General features: G+C 40.6%; 2 protein-coding genes and 2 non-coding genes across 5 annotated transcripts in view; all 4 read right to left on the reverse strand.

The window, feature by feature from the left end:
• The window catches only part of trim66 (tripartite motif containing 66), a 29,600-nt gene extending 18,211 nt beyond the window's left edge, over nt 1-11,389 (reverse strand). Inside the window, exon 1 of the mRNA XM_010731005.3 lies at nt 11,125-11,389. The gene's annotated coding sequence lies outside the window, so the exon portion shown is untranslated. The remainder of the gene's footprint in view (nt 1-11,124) is intronic.
• A 1,238-nt stretch (nt 11,390-12,627) lies between these two features.
• The window catches only part of dennd2b (DENN domain containing 2B), a 49,008-nt gene continuing 39,459 nt past the window's right edge, over nt 12,628-22,176 (reverse strand). For both annotated transcript variants that reach the window (XM_010730995.3, XM_010730986.3), the window contains exons 15-20: nt 18,912-19,089; nt 17,792-17,833; nt 17,276-17,387; nt 14,181-14,420; nt 13,801-13,887; nt 12,628-13,261 (exon numbers count right to left, since the gene is read on the reverse strand). In XM_010730995.3, the coding sequence (XP_010729297.1) occupies nt 13,227-13,261; nt 13,801-13,887; nt 14,181-14,420; nt 17,276-17,387; nt 17,792-17,833; nt 18,912-19,089 (694 nt within the window). In that variant the 3' untranslated portion in view covers nt 12,628-13,226. The remainder of the gene's footprint in view (nt 13,262-13,800; nt 13,888-14,180; nt 14,421-17,275; nt 17,388-17,791; nt 17,834-18,911; nt 19,090-22,176) is intronic.
• trnae-uuc (transfer RNA glutamic acid (anticodon UUC)) lies at nt 15,437-15,508 on the reverse strand. Its single transcript has one exon. It is a non-coding gene; the product is annotated as a tRNA-Glu (tRNA).
• On the reverse strand, nt 16,620-16,691 carry trnae-uuc (transfer RNA glutamic acid (anticodon UUC)). The gene has a single exon. It is a non-coding gene; the product is annotated as a tRNA-Glu (tRNA).

The following is a 22,176-nucleotide window of genomic DNA, read 5'->3' on the forward strand; positions in this document are numbered from 1 at the left end:
TCTTTACTCCATGAAGTTATGAAGACAGAAAGGAGAAAATAACTACCTCAGCCGGCAGAACAACCCCCCCAATGCAGAATAAGGAAGAGCATTCACACACTACTTTATGCATTAGCTTGCTCTATTTCACGCCAACACACTTTAATTATTAACCCCTACTGTGGCAGAAGTGCTTCAGGAAGCGTGGGACTGGTATATATGACTTCGTGTGAGTCCAAAACCAACCTGTCCTCTATCTGTTTAGCATTATTTCTCCCCTGCAGGACCTCCTTCTCTTTCCACCTGCACCATCATGGGCTCTCAAACAGCCCCACGTTATCCTGTAGAGCCTTCCCGAATCGCACCACCCTGTGCACTGAAGATCCACACGCAATCCACCAGACAGAAAGTTTACTAATTTATTCTTTGGCATGAAAAAAAAAAACACCAAGAATCAGACTTAAATTTGTTTCCCTTGGGGCAAGATAATAGCAGGGTGACCTTAGAGGCAGCTACTGTTACCGAACCATCACAGAAAACAAAAGCGCATGACATACTTAATAACGTATTAGGCAGGCCAAGGATAGTGTATGCCGATTTACAGATGCTAAAAGTTGACCAGTCCCGTTAAAGGCGGGTTGTTCGCTCAGGTGGAATTTTTAAACCTGCGGTGTTTAGCCCTTCTCGGCAGCCGTGCCCTTGTGCTGTGCATCTGAGGACTGACCTGTGGTTTTTTTTGGTGGGAGGACAGGGTTGGGGACAGCTGGCTCAGGCACAGAAAGGTCACATATGACTCACAAAAACAGGCTCCAAGGGGCTTCCTGTCTGTGGAGAGTGGCACATTGAGGATGGGAGCAAGGATACGACCCCGGGCCTAAAAGACAGACGGAGGGAGCGAGAGAGGGGAGAGGAGGGGAGAGAGAGCACAGCGCATCAGCAACAGTCTCCGAGCATTCACACGTACGGCCTAGAGGAAGGCCATCCACATGTGCACATGTGGTCTACGTGCGGGAACACAATACGAGCTGCTAACCAAGAGGGTATTCACATAATCAACAAGCAGCCATTTCATTTAAGTTTAAAAGAGGAAGTTTGTTGATAGATTGTACGACTGGTTTGGATTGTCAGTTTGTATTTCATTGCTCTTTTAGATGCTCGAAACACATGCAGCATTTTCACACTGGCCCCCGTGTCTTTGCTATGTGTTATTTATTATTATCACTTTTGTCTCAGTTGTCGTTAAAGCATTCGTTCTGTAAAATACAATGAACCCAGAGCATCTTACAGGAATAGACCAGCACATTATGACAAACTTTTTATAATTCCTGTATGAATAAAACAGACATGATCTAACTTAATATATAATATAATATTATTTTGTGAGCTTAAGGGATGCTGGTAGATTGACTTTGTTAACTTTGGACAGCTGCCTCTTCTGTTTTTGTGCTAAGCTACATTCACAGGCTGTGCCACTTTGCTTCATGTTTACCATACCAGGTAGAACACAGATCGAACCCTCCATTTTGGATGATGGGATGAAGACTTTCAGGTTGTATATTTCTGGCCCCATACATTTTACTGATTTTTATTATATTACAATGACAGGAAGAAGGAAAAAGTCTAATTTGTTGCAATACCTCTTTTTATAATTATTACACTTATTATATTTTTTCATGATTGAGCCAGACTATGGAACTTTTCCATAGTGCTACAATGGAGCGAGTGGGTGGAAAAAGTAAACTGTGATGAGATGCAGTGTTCAGATTGGGCAGTATTCACTTTGGTATGAAGTCGATTTTGAACAATGGTTGGAAATAGGTTGCAAGATGAGGTTGCTATGAGACTTTGTTTAAGTTTTGTTTGAGTGCAAATATGTTAGTGAACTATATTTCAATGCTGTCCAATCTGCCTTGATGCAGCAACAGTCACACATGTGCAACCATACTGATACACATCCTCAAAAATCTCTCTTGCATATTTCTAAATAGGTCACTGTAGAAACTGTTGGCCCACAGAACATCTATCTAACAATAGCTGGATGAGGCGGCAATGAACGCAGCCCTATATGCTCTCTGCTGGCGGCTCACCTCAGCCAACCCCCCTCCTGCCTGCACATCATCGCAGATCTCTGTGGTAGAGAGCTGCGCCTCACCCTATGTGCATCAAACCGATCTGACTGACCACATCCTGGTTGTAGCGCAGTCACACCGCTTTTCTCACACAAGTACACCAAACCAAACAGTAATACTCCCCACATCACAATAAAGATGATAAAGGACGCACTCGTTTATGATTTGACAACTCGTGCAATGCAGACCTGCAAAAAGCAGCTGGGACAAAAGCTGGCAGGCATACTTGAGGGTCTTTAAATAGAAAACAATCCTAATCTTAGCAAAAATGAAATCATACCCGCTCTTAGAATCTGGGCCACGTGTTAAAGGAGGTGTAATAAAACACAGGATCTCCAGGAACTTCTATATAACCCTTGCTACTGCCATGCATTATTCATTGCAGTGGTTTTGCTGTAGACATGATTAACAAACAAACAAAGCACCAGAAGGGGAGAAAAGGAGGAAACCAAAACAGACTTTCGGGTGTGACAGATAGAAGACAGACTGTGCAGCCCCACATAATATCTGTACATACTGGCCTGGAAATGGAGGTAAACAATCTCTTAAAACATGTAAATATCTTGCCTTGTCCAGGGGAGGCAGGGAGCTGGAGCCTCTCTGGTGCAGGTCAGGACGCTGGGTGGCACTGGGCCTCTGTTGTGGGGCATGCAATTCTGTGTACTGGGAAGTGGTAGGGGCTCGCTGATGCTGATGCACATCTGTGCACTGGTTTAACATAGCCACTTGTTGCAGAGTGTACACCAGACTCTGCGGCCAGTGTCGGCTCTGAAACACCTGAGCAGCTCTGAAGGAGACACACAAAGAAAAAAAAAAAACGTTGTTGTGTTTGAAATACACAGAGGACACCACACTTTTCCACACACACAGGCCTGTGTGATCAAAAGGATTAAGGTGGATTGGCATATGTTCAGAAACATTTACGTTGTTTACTTTACTTTGGGCTAAAATCACACTTCCAAGATGTTTTATTTGTTCTGATGCACGGCAGATGCCTCAGAGACTTTTAGGAAGGGTAATGGAGTAAACAAAATCTGTGGAATGGGATTTTGTCTTAATTTTATTATCAGCCAGACATGCATAATAAAACTCCTTCTAGCCCCTCATTTTGATTTTGTTTTAAGATATGGCAAATAAAAGCGCATAAAAGCTGTGACATAAATCTAGCAAGATACAGCCATTTTCACCTAAGGAATACTTTATTAATCCCTGTGAGGACATTCATCTTCTGTATCAATAACAATTCAGAAGGACGTGAACAAGCACCTCGGGAGAAAATCCACTTTTCAACCCTATTTCTGTCCAAAGGAGTCCTCCTAATATCTAACATGTCTTTGGGGGTAGGAGAGAGCAACACAAACACAGGAAGCATGCCAACTCTAACAGAAAGAAGCGTCTTCTACTGCCCTGAAGGGATTCAGTCACAGGACCCAACAGTGCAAACTCAAAACTGTGCCACAAAAAAAAACAAAGAACCTCTTATCTCTCGCTGCGTCTGAAGAGAAAGATAGAAATGTTCGATCAAGATAGGAAACAACGCTGAAGCAAACAGCTTACCTTCTCCATTCAGTGCTTTGAGAGTGGAGCTGTTGCCTTCTCAGCAGGAGGGAGAGGAGAGCGAGCAGCCTGACGCCTCAGCAGCAGCAAAACACTGAGAGCTTCTACTGAGGGCAAGGAGCCGCGCACCGAGAGGTGGCCCCAGAGGAGACGGTTTACATGACAGCCTCACTGTGCTCTCTCCCCCCAGTTCATCCATGTGTAGGACCCCCCCTCACTGCAAGCAGAGGAGAGGAGTGTCAATCGAACTTCAATCCCCTGCTCGCTGGTGCAGCCACCCAAAAAAAAAAAAAAGGAGAGAAAATCTAATCCTTTTTTTAAATAAGCCTGTGCATAATTAATTGGGAATTAGGGAGATAAGATAATTATTTTTTTGTAGGGCAAAATCTCCCCGGAAGCTCTTTCCAAAATGAGGAGGGAATAAGACCAAGTGACCTACACTCAGGAAAGGGAGGAAGAAATTGTTAAGTGTAAGCCAACTTTTTTTTCTGGGAGCAGCGGCAGCATGAGGCAGGATTGTTGTCAGGTTGTGTCGGGCTATGTCGAGCTGGGGCTAAGATGGGTCGGTTGTGGCCTTCTTCCCTTTGTCAGCACACAAGGAGGGGACAGGTCCCAGTGGAGTTACCACACTAAACGTAGCACACCGAAACCGGGTCAGGCTCTGATAAGCTCCAGATGGGACTAGGATACACTCCTGCAATTCCCTGTAACACTGTGGAATCATTAAGATTTAAACTCAGCATGTCAGAAAGAAAGAAAAGCAGCTAAGTGTCGACCAAGAAGATCCAACCACAGCGTGAAATACTCTATGTATACGTGCAAGAGAAACCACAGGTGAGGGTGATGTGAAAGTTGAAAAAAGACACTGAGCGCAGGGTCAGGCTGGCCAGCTATCGAAAAACTCAACAACACCCTCTATCAAATTCTAGTCCGGTATCAAACCGCTATCACAACTGAAGCCGTGAGCAAGTCTGCCAACAACAACCCCTGCAGCCTGACCTACAAATCTGACAACTTTCTCATCCTTGGGTCTTCAGTGGGGAGCTCAGAGCAATCCCATCCCCCATTGTGCACTCAAAGGACCCAATTTGAAACACAAAATTAGTCAGTCGTACACCCTGCCTTTTCTTTCACTGCACCTTCCCCAGCATTTATTCTTTCAAACTGAAACTTCCCGCCAGCTTCCCTGCCCTGTTAAGCGAAGCTGGCACTAGATATGCGTGCCATCTCAGGACGATGGTCACCATAATAGGAAACCTGCACAGTGATCTCTCCCTTGAACCGTCCCCTCTGCGTAAACATCTATTAACACTGAAGAGATGAGATCACAGAGAAAGCAGGATTATCTTCAACACTCTTAAGCTAATATGCCATTCTTTTCATCTGCCCTGAACTCACTCACTCTTTGTTCTGCATCACAAAAAAGAGAATCATTTATAATGTCAAATAAATTCTAAAGAAATGACAGCTGCATATAAAAAAAAACAAAACAAACAAATAATTTAAGAACCTCCTCTGTAGGAGTTTCTCTTATTAAAAACTGACCTTTTGAACGCTACAACTTCACCACAGAAAAAGGATTGTTAAAAGATATTTGCTTCTTTGTGTTTATCTTCTCAGCACGTTATGGTGCCCGAACTGCTAATACTGAGATCGCTCACCACGCATCGGTTTTACTTTTGTTTGCTGTCACACCTCACTCTTCATACAGTTATGCGCTCATTGTAACACTTCCGTTAAACAACACTCATTATTTGTGCCATCAAACGTATTTCTGACCACTACGTAGCAGAAGAAAAGTCCAAACAGACTGTGAAGCTCTGACATATTATCACTTTGTAAAGTTCTTATGGCTCACTCAGCCGTAAGATCAGCCTGCAACAAAAAGCTTTATGGGCTGTAGATTTTGTTACTGTACTGTTTCTCTGTTGGTCCGTCACTGTGGGTGATCTCTTTCAAATCGCATGGAGTCAATTCATTATACAAAACATTATACAAACGTTTATACTGATTGTATTATTTTATGCAGATTTGAGTTAATTGTTGCATTTAATGTTTTACGACACAAAATATCGACTGTAAAAAAAGAGAGAAATTGTGCAGCAACCTCAGTTTATTTTATTGTAATTTATTAGTCAGATTCCATTATTACTATGAATTCTTTTTAAATCTGTATAATATATATATATCATATATTATATAATATCATATTTAGTCTGAGGACACTGAGGTCCATGTCCTCTACTCAGGGGCGCCGTATTAGGGGGAAAAGTTAGGGACAATTTCCAATGGCCCACGGACTGACAGGGGCCCCCAAAAAAAAAGGTAAACACCAATATAAAATGATTAACTCTCATCATGAGTATATATATTTCAATATAATAATGAAATTAATTATCTCTTTGTTTGTCGTGTTTTGGGCAGTAAAAGTTAAATAAAATGGCCTTAGCACATTTTGGTGGTTTTTAATCTCGCATCACATAGTGACACTGCCACTGTATGCAGACTTGCATGCACTGTCAAATCACGCGTAGAAATATTGTGCTAGTACCGTATTGAACTACAAGACGCAAAACAGTTGCAAGCCTTTGATTAGAGTTATGTAAAGCTTTTGATGGGATAGTTGGGTCTAGAGATGTGGTGACAACAGCTGCACAGAGGGGGCCCAATTTGATTTTTTTGTCATGGGGCCCAAAATCCTGCGGGCGCCCCTGCTCTAATTTCCTGAGGAGTTTTACACAACCTCAGGACGAGTTACATTCCTATATGAGGGAATCTGATGGGTTTACAGTAAGTGTGAAATGAAATGTGACCGTTTTTAGGAAGAATATTCCGTATATTTGGTGTTTCACCACAAGCAAAGACTTTGAAGCAGCATTCAAAGGAAGACAGATTTATAGAATATAGTATAATATATTTTTTAAATACATTTTTAAGTGATACTCAAATATTTCACATGGTGCGGTGGAACTGGAAGAATTTCTATCTTTGTTCCAGCCGTGCAGCCATGATTTATGGGAATATCTAGTCCATTTATTTGACATAAATCACAAACTGTGGCTACAGCTTCTGCTTTAAGAAGGTTCAACTCAATTGAATTTGCTCTCCATAATACAATACTTTTTGGAATTTTAGTTTCTCTTGCCATGAAGTTAAAAATGGAATTTTAAGTTCACATGAAACATAAAAAACATTTTTGCAACATTTTTGCAACTATCACCACTCTCTGTGGTGTTATATTTAGCTGCAGCACGAAATAACACAGTAATAACACAGTTTTGTGTTTTGTGGTTTTATTACTCACTGTCTAAGCTGTGGGAATTTGGGATTTCCAGTGAATTTCCTTATGGCGTGTTACACGTTTGGCTACCTGTTCCATCTTTTCATGACGCCTCAGTCTGACAGCACCATTTTTCAACGCGTCCTCGCTTAATAATAATAAAAAAAAAAAGCATGTCAGTCAAACTGCAGAGGAGCTGCCCCCGCATCCTCAGCTCCTCTGCTCAGCAGCCTCCCCTCCAGCGCATCACTGACGTGATTTTTTTTTTGATTTTACAAAGTGCGCATGGATGACGCCCCGTGTCGTGCTTATAAAAAAAGCTTGTGTATAATTTAAAACTTAAAACAGTGCTCTCTCACACAGCACAAAACAAAGAGCTACTCTGCTAATGCAAAGTGTGTGTTTGCTTCCTAAAGTCAGCAGAGGCTATTGCTTTTGCATACTGTTGTGCTTTAATCCCCGTTAGGTCTCTGATTCCGCTTCAACATCGTTTTAATTCAAGCAGACAACTAATTTACTTTAAGATTTCTCTTAACAAAGATGGTCGGCGTAGGCTATACAAAGAAAGGGACATTGGATTAAATGACTTTTTGTTTACACATTAATGTGACCCCATTTGGCAGGTTTCCTCAGGTGATGTCTGAATGAGAGACAAGATTTAAGAGCCCTGTCTCAACTTTCATTACTGAGACTTACTGATGGTTGCCAGCAGTGTCTCAGCACTGGTTGATTTAATCAGTGTTTGACCCCGCTGTCCTTCCTATATGATAGATACCCCCCCTACCCCCACCCCGTAAGGAAGAAGCAACAGATAATGAAAAAGACTCTCCACATCAAGTAGAAAATCTTAATTTGTCTCACGTTAATCTTAATTTGTCTCACGTTGTCTCACATGTTTTTTCATCACTGGGTGTCCATTATTACAGGGACAGCGCATTTCAGCATTTCCCTTTCATATCGGCGTCAATGGTCTTACAACACAGCGTCCCTTTGGTGTGTTTTAATGCTTCTAGGACGAGTAGGTGTTCGTATTTATTTGCACACATGTGTTACCCAAATGGTAATCTCACACAGTCTGTTCATACAGAGATAACTGGCATATTTAAGGTGGCACTACACACTGAAAGGTGTGGCCAGCACTTTACACAATTTCCAGACAATCATAAAGTACTGAAGAATGACTAAATAAGTAAACAGTATTTGTTATGAATGAGTAATCTCTGATAATATGCAACACAGTGTCGACATGATAAATGCGGGCATAACCAGCTCAGTCATTTCTGCTGAAAAGCAGCTCACAGCAGTTCCAGTCACACTCTGGTTTACTGGCCTGGTGTTGAGGCCCTCACCAAGTATATGCACAGCTACACAAGGCCTTCCTGCCTCGCCGCCTGCCTGCCTGGTCTTGTATTTATTTGCCCTCATGTCAAAGTCTGCAGCTTTGCCACTCTCACTGACGTGTCGTGTCATCCAGCCAACAGTTCTGGGAACCAAACCTTTTCTCAGCCGTCATGTAACGGCCGGGATGTAATATGATGAAGAATCGTACATTTAATGGAGAGTGAGGTTTTGTGAAGTAATTTTCCTTTCCTTTTTTTTTTCCAAACTAAGATCCGAATGCCAGGGTACATGGCTACCTGCCAAACAGGAGGAGGAGCATGACCGGACAAATCCCCAAAACCAGTTTAGGAAAATAACTAAAACCATCTCTAAGCCAAGAGTGCAAAGTGATTTTTATTAAAGGCCCTCATTTGCACAAATCTTGGTAATACTACAAAACTGTACAGTACAAAGTGTACTCTCTAATTACAATGATACTGTATGTCAACACACTGTGCCATACACACTGTTAAAAATGTTGACAGTCTGGTGGAGTGAGGTGAAGACATACCAACACACGAAATCACTTTCTCCTTTCTGTGATCAGCTCATTCGTAAACATCTGCTTTAATTCACAACAATACACAACAAGCTTTTGAACTATTATTTGCCATAAAGCTTTACAATTTTGATATCCACATTTTTACAGACAGGGTAGAAAATAAAACTCAGAGAGAGACACGACAGGCCGAGGGGTGTATTTGATGGATGAGACACTGGAGGGAAGAGTCAGACAGACATAAATCTGATAGTGTCTCATTTATGTCTTCTTGGTAAAATCATTTTTGATTTTGCCATTTAAAAAAAAGACTGTGCAGGTATTTTTTGTACTTTTTGGAGGTTTTACTTCACTTATTACTCATATTATTAATACAAAACATAAATCAACAAATAAATTCGGATTAAATATTATAGATTACGCTACCAGGCAGTATATAAAGTAATAAAATGAGCTACACTTTTACCAGGTGCAACATTAAACTGATGAACACAACATATATATAATTACACAGACCGGCCTCTTCGTTAGGTACACTTGTACAATCCAGTGTGAACTCTAACATGAATTCAATGTTAGAGTGGTCTTAATGTAAACATACATTAAGACCAGGGGTGCTGTATAGGGGGGAAAAGTTAGGACAATTCCAATGGCCCACGACTGACAGGGGCCCCCAAAAAATAGGTAAACACCAATATAAAATGATTAAACCATCATCATTGAGTATATATATTTCAAATATAATAATGAAATTAATTATCTCTTTGTTTGTACGTGTTTTGGGCAGTAAAAGTTAAATAAAAATGGCCTTAGCACATTTTTGGTGGCTTTTAATCTCGCATCACATAGTGAACTGCACTGCATACTGTATGCAGACTTGCATGCATGTACAAATCACCAGCAGTAAATATTGTGCTAATACTAGTATTGAACTACAAGACGCAAAACAGTTGCAAGCCTTTGATTAGAGTTATGTAAAGCTTTTGATGGGATAGTTGGGTCCTAGAGATGTGGGGACAACAACTGCGCAGAGGGGGCCCAATTTGATTTTTTTGTCATGGGGCCCAAAATTCCTGGCAGCGCCCCTGCCTCTAATGTTCCTGAGAAGTTTTAAACAACCTCAGGACGAGTTACATTCTCTAAATATGAAGGAATCTGATGGGTTTTACAGTAAGTGTGAAATGAAATGTGACCGTTTTAGGCAAGAATATTCCGTAACTTGGTGTTTCACCACAAGCAAAGACTTTGAAGCAGCATTCAAAGGAAGACAGAATTTATAGAATATAGTATAATATATAATTTTTAAATACATTTTTAAGTGGATACTCAAATATTTCACATGGTGCGGTGGAACTGGAAGAATTTCTAAAATCTTTGTTCCAGCCGCGCAGCCATGATTTATGGGAATATCTAGTCCATTTTATTTGTAAGACATAAAATCACAAACTGTGGCTACAGCTTCTGCTTTAAAGAAGGTTCAACTCAATTGAATTTGCTCTCCATAATACTAATACTTTTTGAATTTTTCTTTCTCTTGCCATGAAGTTAAAAATGGAATTTTAAGTTCACATGAAACATAAAAAACATTTTTGCAACATTTTTGCAACTATCCACCACTATCTGTGGTGTTATATTTAGGCTGCAGCAGAAATAACACAGTAAATATAACACAGTTTTGTGTTTTGTGTTTTATTACTCACTGTCTAAAGCTGTGGGAATTTGGGATTTCCAGTGAATTTCCTTATGGCGTGTTACACGTTTGGCTACCTGTTCCATCTGTTCATGAACGCCTCAGTCTGACAGCACTTTTATCAACGCGTCCTCGCTTAATAATAAAAAAAAACAAAACAAGCATGTCAGTCAAACTGCAGAGGAGCTGCCCCCGCATCCTCAGCTCTGCCTCTGCATCAGCAGCCTCACCTCCAAGCGCATCACTCAACGTGATTTTTTTTAGATTTTACAAAGTGCGCATGAGATGACGCCCCGTGTCGTGCTTATCATCATGGTGCGATCCACAACACAAACAAGAGAGACAGTTTGGCGCATATGGAGCGTCCACAAACTGCTTCTGTGTACAAATGAATACGGCTTGTTAAGTGCGCAGCTCATGCAAAAGCATCCTGTCAGGTAAACATGAGCGTGTGTGTGTGTGTGTGTGAGGATGTCAGAGTGCTGTTTTCAGTCCAGTGGAAACGAGGCTGTCTGCCGAGAGACTCAACTTCTGTCCGCCTGTCAATCACATCAGCTCAGCCTGACTCTTTCTCTCTCTCTCTCTCTCTCTCTCTCTCTCTTTTCTTTACCTTGACCCGTGGATCTCCGAGTGTCGCTGCCCCCATCGGATGTCGCTCTTTCGACCGGCCAAAATCTTTTTTTTTTTTTTTGGATTGGGGGGTTGAAGTCTCGCAGTTAATCGTGAGACTTTATTTGTCGTTCTCATGCAATACTTCTGACGTTTCTCAAAGCTGTAGTGTGATGAAAGTTTAAAGGAGAGGCGTGATGTGCAACATCACCGCTGCCTCCTGATGGAGGAAGCACTCCATCCTTTATCTCAGGAGGAACAACGACAGCAGCATGAATAAAAAGCAAAGCTCTGTCAATCAGTGTGTGCATGCTATCAGTGTTATATTATTATACTATTATACTGTATATATAGAATATTATTGGACTATTTACTCTTATTCTTAAAGGTTGTAGTTTGCATTAGTGTCAAACTGGACTGTGTTAGACTATGAGGTGTTTTTAATATTTTGGGCACACCATTTACATACATGAGAGGACCATACTATTAGAAACACCTTTCAAGATAATACAGTCCTGTACAACAACAGCAGCACCCACTAAGACCTCAGTAGTAAACATGAAGTACAATTAATACCTCTCTGACAGTGCTATCAAAAACTGAAACATTACAAGCTTCAAAAAAGCTGAATTTATAGCAGAGTTGTTGTGTTGGATCACACTGGATTGGAAGTGTCCGGGCAGTATATTTCTATACTGACTATAAACAAATGTTATGAAAAATAAAAATGGCTCCAAATACCACCATGATAACAGCAAACATTTTCTCAGGCACGTTGAAGTAGAAGCAGTACACAATGTTCTAATAACAGTACTCAAAGTATTAGTCCTCCTTCGTGGTGTTAAATTATTGATGTTTTAACCTGCAATAGGTCTTTGAATGTAGCACACTCTTTACTGCATCTGTAGCAATGTTTATATCCCTTGGATTTAAATTCTTCATATGTAAATATTAGTCATTAGATAAATGTGATGGAGTAACAGTGCAAAATCTGGATATAAAATATACAAAAATGAAATGTGACATGACTAGTTGTTTGGTAAACTTTTTATATCTCGCCTTGTAAGATAAAAAAAAAAAAGAGGAGCTTCATCCTAAACAGAGAACATGTTTCTTTCACATCAAATGTCACCCTTAATTGCTGCAAAGGCCACAAGCAGAGGAGAAGTAATATGGCGGCTGGAATCAACAGTGAGCCTCTCAGTTAGGAGCGATAATAACAGCATGGCAGTGACAGCCGCCAGAGTGATGTGTACAGACGTAATAAGGTTACCAGCAGCATGTGGTAGCTGGTGCTAGACTAACTGTGCCGTTTGGGATCTTCTCCTAATGCACAGCTTTGGGGGAAGCTGTCATTGAGATGTCAGACGGAAAGAGAGGTGATTTTTATATTACCTGGCAAACTGTGAGTTACACATTTCTGTTTGCAAAAGTGCTTGTGGAGTACATCTGTGTTATTGTTATTTGTACAGCTAATGTGACAAGAGGAGTGTCACAGCAGCTGTTTTTTTTTTTTTTGGTTTAAAAAAAAAATCAGTACAAATGTAAGATGGCAGATAGCATGACCTTTAACCAACATTTAACAACATAAATATTTGACATGTATATTTTAGTAAACCCAGTACTGTACACAGGCGTTTGAAGCATTTTAACTACCATTTTTTAATAAAAGATTGCAAAAGAGTCTATGAAGAGTTACAATCATTTTCTTCATTGTCTTGATGCATGTACATTTTCCGGAATAGGCTTTACTCTCCTTAAACAGAGGACAACGCTGTTGTGAAATAATGCAAAATGGAAACATATGAACTGTACATCTATGCCCATGTCAAGTCACATACACTCACACATTCTGATAACACTCTTCACAGGCACACCTGGACATCAGTGGTTACTCTACGGCTCACTCGCTGTGTACCGTCCTGCTATCGCTATCTCATAAGGTACTATAAACATACACTGAAGAGTATCACAGCCAGCTTACAGTGAAATAATATGTACATGTTTACATAAAAAAGACAAAGAAGTGAGAATCGTCATAATGCAGAGACTTGAGACGTCACGTCTTCGGTTTGTTGGTTGACTGGATGATTTTTTTTCCTCTCAGTTCTTTTTGTGGAGAAACTTCATTTTACTTCCTGGAAACAGTTACAAACAAAACCATTAAATCAAGTTAAATGCACAACATGTGAGAAACTAAATTTAATTCAGGTTATTAAACAGTATACGGGGACTGATTTAACCGTGATTGATCCTTCTGCAGTCTGTGTGGAAATCTGAATATCTGCTAAAGTGTGTGGTTGTCTGATAAAATCTTTATAGATCCCCTCCAGACATCTTTAAATACTCTACTTTGAATAATAATCAAGTGTAAAAATAGCTGTACTAGTGAGCACACATCATTTTGCGGAGTGAAGCTCAAAGATCCAACAATGAGCAAAACACATTTTTCCCCTTATTTTGAACTACTGACAGACTCGTAACAGACTCACAGACAGAGCAGTTGAAAAGGTTGGAAAAACTGGTTTCCTCTGGCAAGATAACTAATAACAAGTCACGTGTGATCTAGTGTGAGTGTTTAACAAAGTTAGTGAAGACATATTTGAAATTTCTATGATTTTAAAATAGCTCAGTGTTTTTGCTCCATGTAGTCTTGTGTGTCTTTTGCAGGACTCACCAAGGCCTTTCAGAAACTTGTTGACCCCACTCTGCTCGGTGTCTGGCAGCTCCTCCAGATACTGATCCACCCTCTGCTCAAACAGGCCTGTCAGCACGACAACACAAGAGATAAAAAATTAAAAAAAACAAAAACAAAATGTGAATCATCTCAGTATTCCAGGAAGTTACAATCACGTTTATCTGCCAAGGAGCAGGGTGATGTGGTGAGAACACATGCCTATGATAACTTTTAGCCACTAGAGATCAGTGTTACTGCAGTGCCTCCTCCTGCACAGTTTGTATTAGAGATAATACAGGAGTGGAGATCCACAGAGAAAAGACTTTTTTATCCAAACTTTTAAAGGAAAAAAAGAGGCCATTCAGGGAAGGACAGTCTACCTTTAGCCCGGGTCTTCCTCAACTCTCGATCCTGAATGAACCCTGCAAACATCTGAGACTCCATGAAGACGCCCAGGAAACGACGGATGCTCTTTGACGCCACTGTCTTGCGGAAGGCCTCCCTTTGGAAAACACGCTCTCCACGCTCATTCTGAGTGATGAACAAGGAGTAATGGCCGATGGTCTCCAGAAAGAAGCGGATGAAGGCTTCTGACACCAGGCTGTTTAAGGAGTTATACTCTGTACACACAAAGGAGAAGCACTTAATTCAGTTATTTTCGTCATTTACATCGGTATGCATAATAGAGTCAGAAAACAGACATGTCACAGAGTATGGCATGTTGACATTTTTCAAGAGATAGTCAGATAGCTGAGAGCAGCCAGAGACAGATTAAAGTAAAATACATGGTTTGGCTCGATGCTGACAGCCATTTAAGAAATAACATGTACCCACAGCAATTGTCTCTGTGTGGAGATTCTGGGACGTCTCCCATAATGCCTGGTCAAATTAGCTTGAATCTAATTAACCACAAAATAAGAAATAATAATAATGTGGTTGTTTCTTTATTGGTGTTGTCAGTATATCAAAAGTATGGAACTGGACTAGAGATATTGGAAAATCTGAGCAATCTTAAGGAGGCACAGAGCTAAAAGCTTGATAAAAGACACACTGTGAACGAAACTCTGAAAGAATCTGAACTGAAGTTGAAGGGATTCTGAGTCATTAAAGGACAAACATGATTGGGGTTTTTGCTCATTCCCTGCATTCCCATGCTGTTTCACGTTATTATTTTTTCTCTCATATTTCTTGTTTTGTCCAGTACATTTTAGGTGTCATGGCCGGCTCGTAAATCAAACTGTCTAAATATTACAAAGTACTTTAGGAAGAGGAAATTGCTGCATGTAGTAATACGATGTCAAGTCAGACTTAACCATGATTTCATTTAACAGACTGAAGGTTGTACAAGTGTCTTGCTTTTTGTTTGCACATTAGCGAAAACAGGTTGTGACTGACATGCAGCAGATGTAACACCGACAGTGTTAGCTGGAGGGTTTCATTTGGAGAAGAACTGTGGAGAGCAGAGACACAAAGTGTGACCCATGTAGACTCTCCTTCTGATTAATGCAATATGAAACAGTGCAGGGATTTTCTTTATTATTTCCATATTTTTGTGTTTTTTTTGCTGTGTGAAGCACATTGTAACTGTTGTTTTGAAATTTGCTTTACAAAGATTTAAATGTTCTGAGAAACTGTATTCCCATACCGGGAGTTGAACCCAGGCCACCTGGGTGAAAACCAGGAATCCTAACCACTAGACCATATGGGAGTTAACACCCTTAATGATAAGCGGATATGATAGGACCAAAGTACAAGATCTGGTGACAGTGGTGTAGTGGCTAAATGCAACTCCCTTGCCTCAACTTTTCCTTCCATGACAGAGAAACTAGAGTGGCTATGAAATCTAGACCCAGTGTTTGGTTTGTCTGTACGGGCTAATGTCGAAACATGGTGGTTCAATATGGCGGACTCCATAGAAGAGGACCAGTGACGTCTGTAGATATAAAAGGCTTATTCTAATGTAATGAATATCATTCTTATTTTCAGGTGATTATGCACTATTGAAAACATAGTATTATATTCAATTTCTGCCAGATTCTGTGAACAGAACTCCCTAAAAACACTAGACTTTAAACTCGGGATTCGAAAAACCAACAAAAAATAAGTATTTAGACAAAACCTTTGGTGTGTTTGACTGTGGTTGATAATTTTCTTGTACAGTTTCTGGTTATTTCAGGGTTTTTCTTTTTATAGCACATTGGAATATGTGGACCCTAATGAACCCTTTGTCGAACACAGAAAAGTTAATCAGAAACACCAAATCATGTCTACGTCTAAATCACGTCTAAAGTGTGCCTTTGTGACTCACTGTGTTGAGTAGTCTGTACAGAGGACATCACTTCAGAGTCACAGAGACACAGACTGAACATGTCCTTCTACAGAAACTGAAGCTCTAATTAACAACAAACCTTCACATGACTCACTGTCGGAGTCCTGATTGATGATGTCATGACAAACTGTCTAAATACTACAAACTACTTTAAGAAGAGGAAACTGTTGTGTACAGTAATATGATGTCAAGCTTAAACACCAATTAAATGCAACAGACTGAAGGTTGTACAAGTGTGTTGCTTTTTGTTTGCACGTTAACAGGTTGTGACTGACACGCAGCAGATGTAACACCGACAGTGTGAGCTGTAGGTTTATTTTGGAGAAGAACGGCGTGGAAAGCAGAGACAGAAAGCATGTCCCACATCGGCTCTATTCCTGATTATCCTTGTCTTTTCGCACTGTGAACCACTTTGTAACTGTTGTTTTGTAAAGTGCTTTTTACAGCAAATCCTTTTATTAATGAGGAACAAACATTCCTAAAATGCTAGTTCCCATACCGGGAGTCGAACCCGGGCCGCCTGGGTGAAAACCAGGAATCCTGACCGCTAGACCATATGGGAGCCATAACTCTACTCCTAAACAATAAGTTCACATTTTGCTAATATGATGTCTTATTTTTTCATCAAGATTAACTTGTGTTAACTCTTCATCATTTTTATGTGTATTACTGTAAAATGTCATTTAAAATAATATATAACATCATCTTTGTAACCGCCTGCCAATCAAAACATCATTCATCACATAATCTGACAAACAACACTTACAATGGAAAACTGAAATATTTAATCTAATGGGATGATTTAAGATTTGAGGTTGTTATTTTTATTGGATAATAAAAAAGTATTAGTATTGTCAATAGGTTTTTAAATACATCTTGCAAAAGAGAAGCCCATAAACTAATGCTATTTTTGAGTTTTTGGCAAAGAAAAGTTGGGCAGCTCCTGTCTAATGAACCCTCTGTGGAACACATCAAAGGTTCAAAGTTCATCAGAGTCACCTCTGTGACTCACTGTCATGAGCAGTCTGTACAGAGGACATCATCACATTGACACGGATTGAACATGTCCTACTACTGACACTAACGCTGTAATTAACAAGGAAAACATCTGTCTTGGTAGAGCGAGATGATTTGTCACTTATTCACCTTCGTCTGACTCGCTGTCGGAGTCCTGATTGATGATGTCATTCCTCTGCTCCAACGCTTGCTCAAGAGCTGCCTGAAGTTTCCGCGGCAACAGCGAGGCCTCATCGTCCATCTATAAACAAGGGAAAACACTGCAGTCACCAGTGATAAACAACCATGTTTGGAGAACCAGTTTCAAAGGCACAGAGCTACAACAGAGAACCGCACCACGTAACACAGTCTTTCTCTTACAAACGAAAAGTTGATTTCATAAGCAATAAAACTCAATACATTCATGAGCAAAACCCCTGACCCCCCAAAATTTCTGCTTCAGCCTTACTTTGTCGTGGTAACTTATGATGGATAACAATGCTAGCTTTAGATATCGGTCCCAGACTTTTGCTGCTGTACTACATTTAAGCACTTTAAAAAAAGTTTTTTTAATTAAGGGACATTGCCATTATCTTGCCATAGGTGCCACTGTTAAGAAAAGTTATATAGTCTAGCTTTAAGGTCAGTCTTTACTCTCTACCTTACCTGTCGGATGAATTTGTCAGTTCCCAGGTCAACCATTAAAGCCTGAGAAAGAGACAAGAAGAGCACATCATTCCTCAGATTCCCTTGGAAACTGTTCTTTTTATCTTAAAGTAGGACTGTTTGTTTATTTTTAGCAAAATAAATATCACTTTCAAAGAAGCTACACCACAAAAACCTCAATATGAAACACATTTCTTGAAGAAGCTTGTCCCAGAAATGTATTCATGAGAAAACCAGCAACAGGATGAGTGACATAAGCAGACAGCAGATGTTGCTGAGAGCTCATTAACAGGTCGTCGTTAACTGTGACTCATATTGTCTTTTCACAGGGGCTGAGAGATACACTCAGATGTAGCCAAAGCTGATAAGATAAATCTTAAACAACTTTCATAATCATACCAGCTGCGAGCCTAATACCTGAGTGATTCACAGGAATATTTATCGTGAATCAGGATTAGAATGAGAAGCAGGTCAGTGGTGCCCTGACATTGGTAAGAAAAATAATAAAAATATATTTAATTAACTGGTTGGTTGTTATTTCTGTCTGACAACTTTTATTACATTACAGTTTCATTGTTCAAATGTTTTTTTTTTCCGTCCAGCAGTGTGGTTTTGGCTTTTGCAATTGACTTGTGCTATTGGCTGATCTGGAGGCAGGTGACTAATATGGCGGCAGCCCCCTGCCCGTCCCCTCCTATAAAACCAACATCTCTTCAGACTGTGCCCTGCTAGACAGCTGATAATCCCTGACAGACACACACACACACCTGATACTCAGACACTCCGCTAACTTTACTAATGCTACAATGTCTAAAAATGTGACCTCAGCTTTGAATTCCTTTGGTTGAAGGCCACCTGGCTGGTTCAGTCATAAAATAAGACCAGAGGCAGAAGACAATCGGACAGGCAATTTATAATGCAATTACTCTCAATCTGCATTGTTGTCATTTATTGGGCGGGATACAAATATCGATTATTCCAAAAAACAGGCTTCAGAGAGACAGAGACAGAAAAATCAGGGACATTTAGATGTAGAATGTAGGAAATTAGTATGAAATGTAAAATGTACAGTCTGGAAAAAAAAAAATTCTCAGGGATAGTCTGAAAAGACGCATCTCACCTCTTCCACAGGTAACTCCTTGAGCTTCGGCAAAGAACTTGACAGCAGCCCTACCAGGAAGGGAGTGGGACAGCAAACAATATCCAACATGGACCCTGGCAGCACAGGGATGAAGGTGTGCTGCCAGGAGAAGGGGTAGAGCAGCGCCACCACTGCATGCATGCAGCTGGACAGGGTACTGATGATGGGAGACCAAAAAAAAAAAAGACAGACACCATTAATCACCTGCACACTCACACAACAACGCCCTGCAGAGGCCACACCAGATTAAACTGAACACAGTCAAAACAGGGACTTTTTTTTCCAGGCTGAAAGGGGAGTGGGAGTGGTGGTTTATATGATAACAACAATTTCCTAAAAATACCGCCTACTGCAGTCATGAGTCCTTGAAAATGTTTAATTATCCTTAAATCATTTAACTGGGCCTACATACTGAACTATACGAGCACAAATAGAATATTTCCATTGCTAAGCTATTTTCCCTGGTTAAAAGACTTCTTGATCCTCTTTTCCCTGAAACAGTTATTTTATATGAGGCAGAACGGCACAACTATGTACTCTGGCTTTGACACTTTGTTCTTCCCGCAGCTCATCATCTAAGCCACTTCTTCCTCTTAAGACTTTAACGCCATCAACTACAAACCACAGCGAGGATGGGTAAGCACAGTAAAACGCATTATTGTGACATTACTCTTTGTCTGCAGGGGTGGCATGACTCTGACATGTTGCTATAGTTAAGTTGGAGGCTTGTTGACACAATACAAAAAAAAGCACCAATTTGGTTTAGCTCCGACAGCTGTGGTATAAAATTGAGATCACAAATAGCAGCCCGTCTTTCTCACGATCCAACGCTTGTTGACAGTGGCTGACCCTCCTCCCCTCTGTCCTCTACATACTGTCCAATCCATGTACACAAAGAGAGTGAAAATAAACTGTGGGTCCAATCATACATACACACAAACACACACACAGTAGAGTACTAAATCAGTGTGGATCAAGAACAAGCTCAGGGATCAAACATGGTATGCAAACGCACCCCGCTTGAGATATATACACTTTTAATGAGGAATGTTTTCCATGGTCGCTGTCATCAACAGCAGACAGAACTTCCAAGTAAACACAAGTTACTCCCTTTTATGTGACCTCATTCACACTGAGTTTGTGCTCAAACTTTAACTACGTTTCAGAGCAACATACAGAGAACAGAGCAGTCTAATCAATGCACAGAGATAAATGACAAACTCCCACAGACTTTTCCACTCCATCCGTTCAGGCTTCATGTTTGCCACAGGCCTTTCCATCTTAACTTCCCATGAGTCAAATTGCCAAGATTAAAATGTGTTTTCTTGACAGGGTAAAATAGAATTACACCAGTAAAAACCCAAAGGCTACAATAACCACAGCGTTCAGTCTTTTTAGGCCTTTTCCAGTTCACTCATAACATGAAGCACTTGCAGCTTTGCTTTGGCCGGTCTGATTTCCATTTGCCTGAGGAGGGCTTGATAATTCCTAACAGATCCCGTCTCCTGGGTTTGACGAGTTCCAACAGGGAGTGATGGGGCACAGATCTCAGAAAACCTTCGCCACAGGCTACACGCGGCCCTACACACCACTGATACCAAAAGGATCAATTACACTCATTCCCCAACCACACACTCTTGGGAGAGGATGAACTTGCAATGAAAACACTGTGCACTACCAGAGGTTGCCACTCAACTCTGGAAAGAGAGAGGGACATTCCCGTTAGATCCAGACCCAAACTTCAGATCCCCAGACCACATATGGGTCATAAAAAAAGAAGAAAATGCTCTCAAGCCTTTGTGTCTATCTAGAGGGTGAGATAAGTAAATAAGTAACAAAATATTAAACATTGTGAATGAAATATTTTAATTAGACAGCGTGAGCAGAGGAAGATTTCAGACAATCCTTATTTGATGATGCTTTATTGTTTTAGGTTTGTATATGTAGATACATATCGAGGTTACAGTGTGGTTCTATCAGATGGGATTATGTTGTATGGTGGGTTTTTTTTATCCATGAAAGAGGAGTATGGAAATATTGGTCAGTTGGTTCCACCACTTTGATCCAACAACTACTGAATGGATTTCATTATAATCTTCTATGACCAAACCTCTGCAAAACTAATAAAATCCCCATCAGCCTCGGCTGCACTTTGTGTTTAGTACTAATTAGCGAAAGTTAGCATGTTAACATCGTCACTGTGCTAGAATGCTTACGTTAGCATGTAGCTCAAAGCAAAAGAGAAACCCAAGAAAATCCAAAGCAACATTGGTTGGTGCATTGGGTGGAAAATAAGATTTTATCATAGCAAGGTGATACAAAGTTTGTGAGAAAGAACCCTTCTGTCCTTTAAATGTTTTACCACAAAATTGCACAACACAAACTAACTCTTAAAGATTCATTTGATTCATTTCAATCTGATTGCACACTTAGATCTCATCAAAAATTATGGCTCCGTTCTCAGGGAAAGAAAGAATAATCATTTCTGCAGAGGTGAGGTCCGTGCAGAGCTGTTATGTGTTGAGCTTTTGGAACTAATCCTGACATATTAGCTCTCATAGTTCTGCCAGGCCTGCTTTAGAGTGTGTGAGGCTGAACTGGCAGATACTCCAGGAAACACGGGATCGAGAGACTTAGTCTGTGAAGCCCAGAGGAGGAGGGAAAATTTCAGTGTCCGAGACGGGGAGAGGGAGGGAGGCAAAAGCCTGCATCACCTGATGGTTCACAGCTCGACTAAAGCACTGCACTGTGTCTACCAGTCCTGGCAAGGCTAAGACTGATTCCATAGACAGAGGACAAAGAGGACCAGACAGCGAGCATACTAAACCACAGCTGTCAGACACCAGCTGTGCTGCAAGGCTCCACAAAACCATTTTTCAGTGTTAAAGGTCTCCCCGAGCTCAAAATAACACCTAGAAATCATATAAAGATGCAGCAGAGTACATATAGACCTATAGGATTCCTACGACAAGCTGCATATGGTTTATTTTTATCCTCTAGCTGAATGTTTTCTGCTCCCTTAGTCCCTAAATGGTTTTCCCTCACTTCCTGTCTTTAAGGATCTCCAGCCACTGGCTCTCTGGCTCCACAGAAGGCAACAGCAGAAGCCATTTTACAATGAGAAATGGCTTCCCGATGGGAAACTCTATACATGTTCTTATTAAAACCACAATAACGTCTGAGTTTGATCAGCGCTGTCTAGAGAGCAGATGAATGTGTGCAGGTGTTTGTGTATGTGAGTCTC

The sequence above is a fragment of the Larimichthys crocea genome, chromosome VIII, assembly GCF_000972845.2.
Source record: "Larimichthys crocea isolate SSNF chromosome VIII, L_crocea_2.0, whole genome shotgun sequence".
NCBI lineage: Eukaryota > Metazoa > Chordata > Actinopteri > Sciaenidae > Larimichthys > Larimichthys crocea.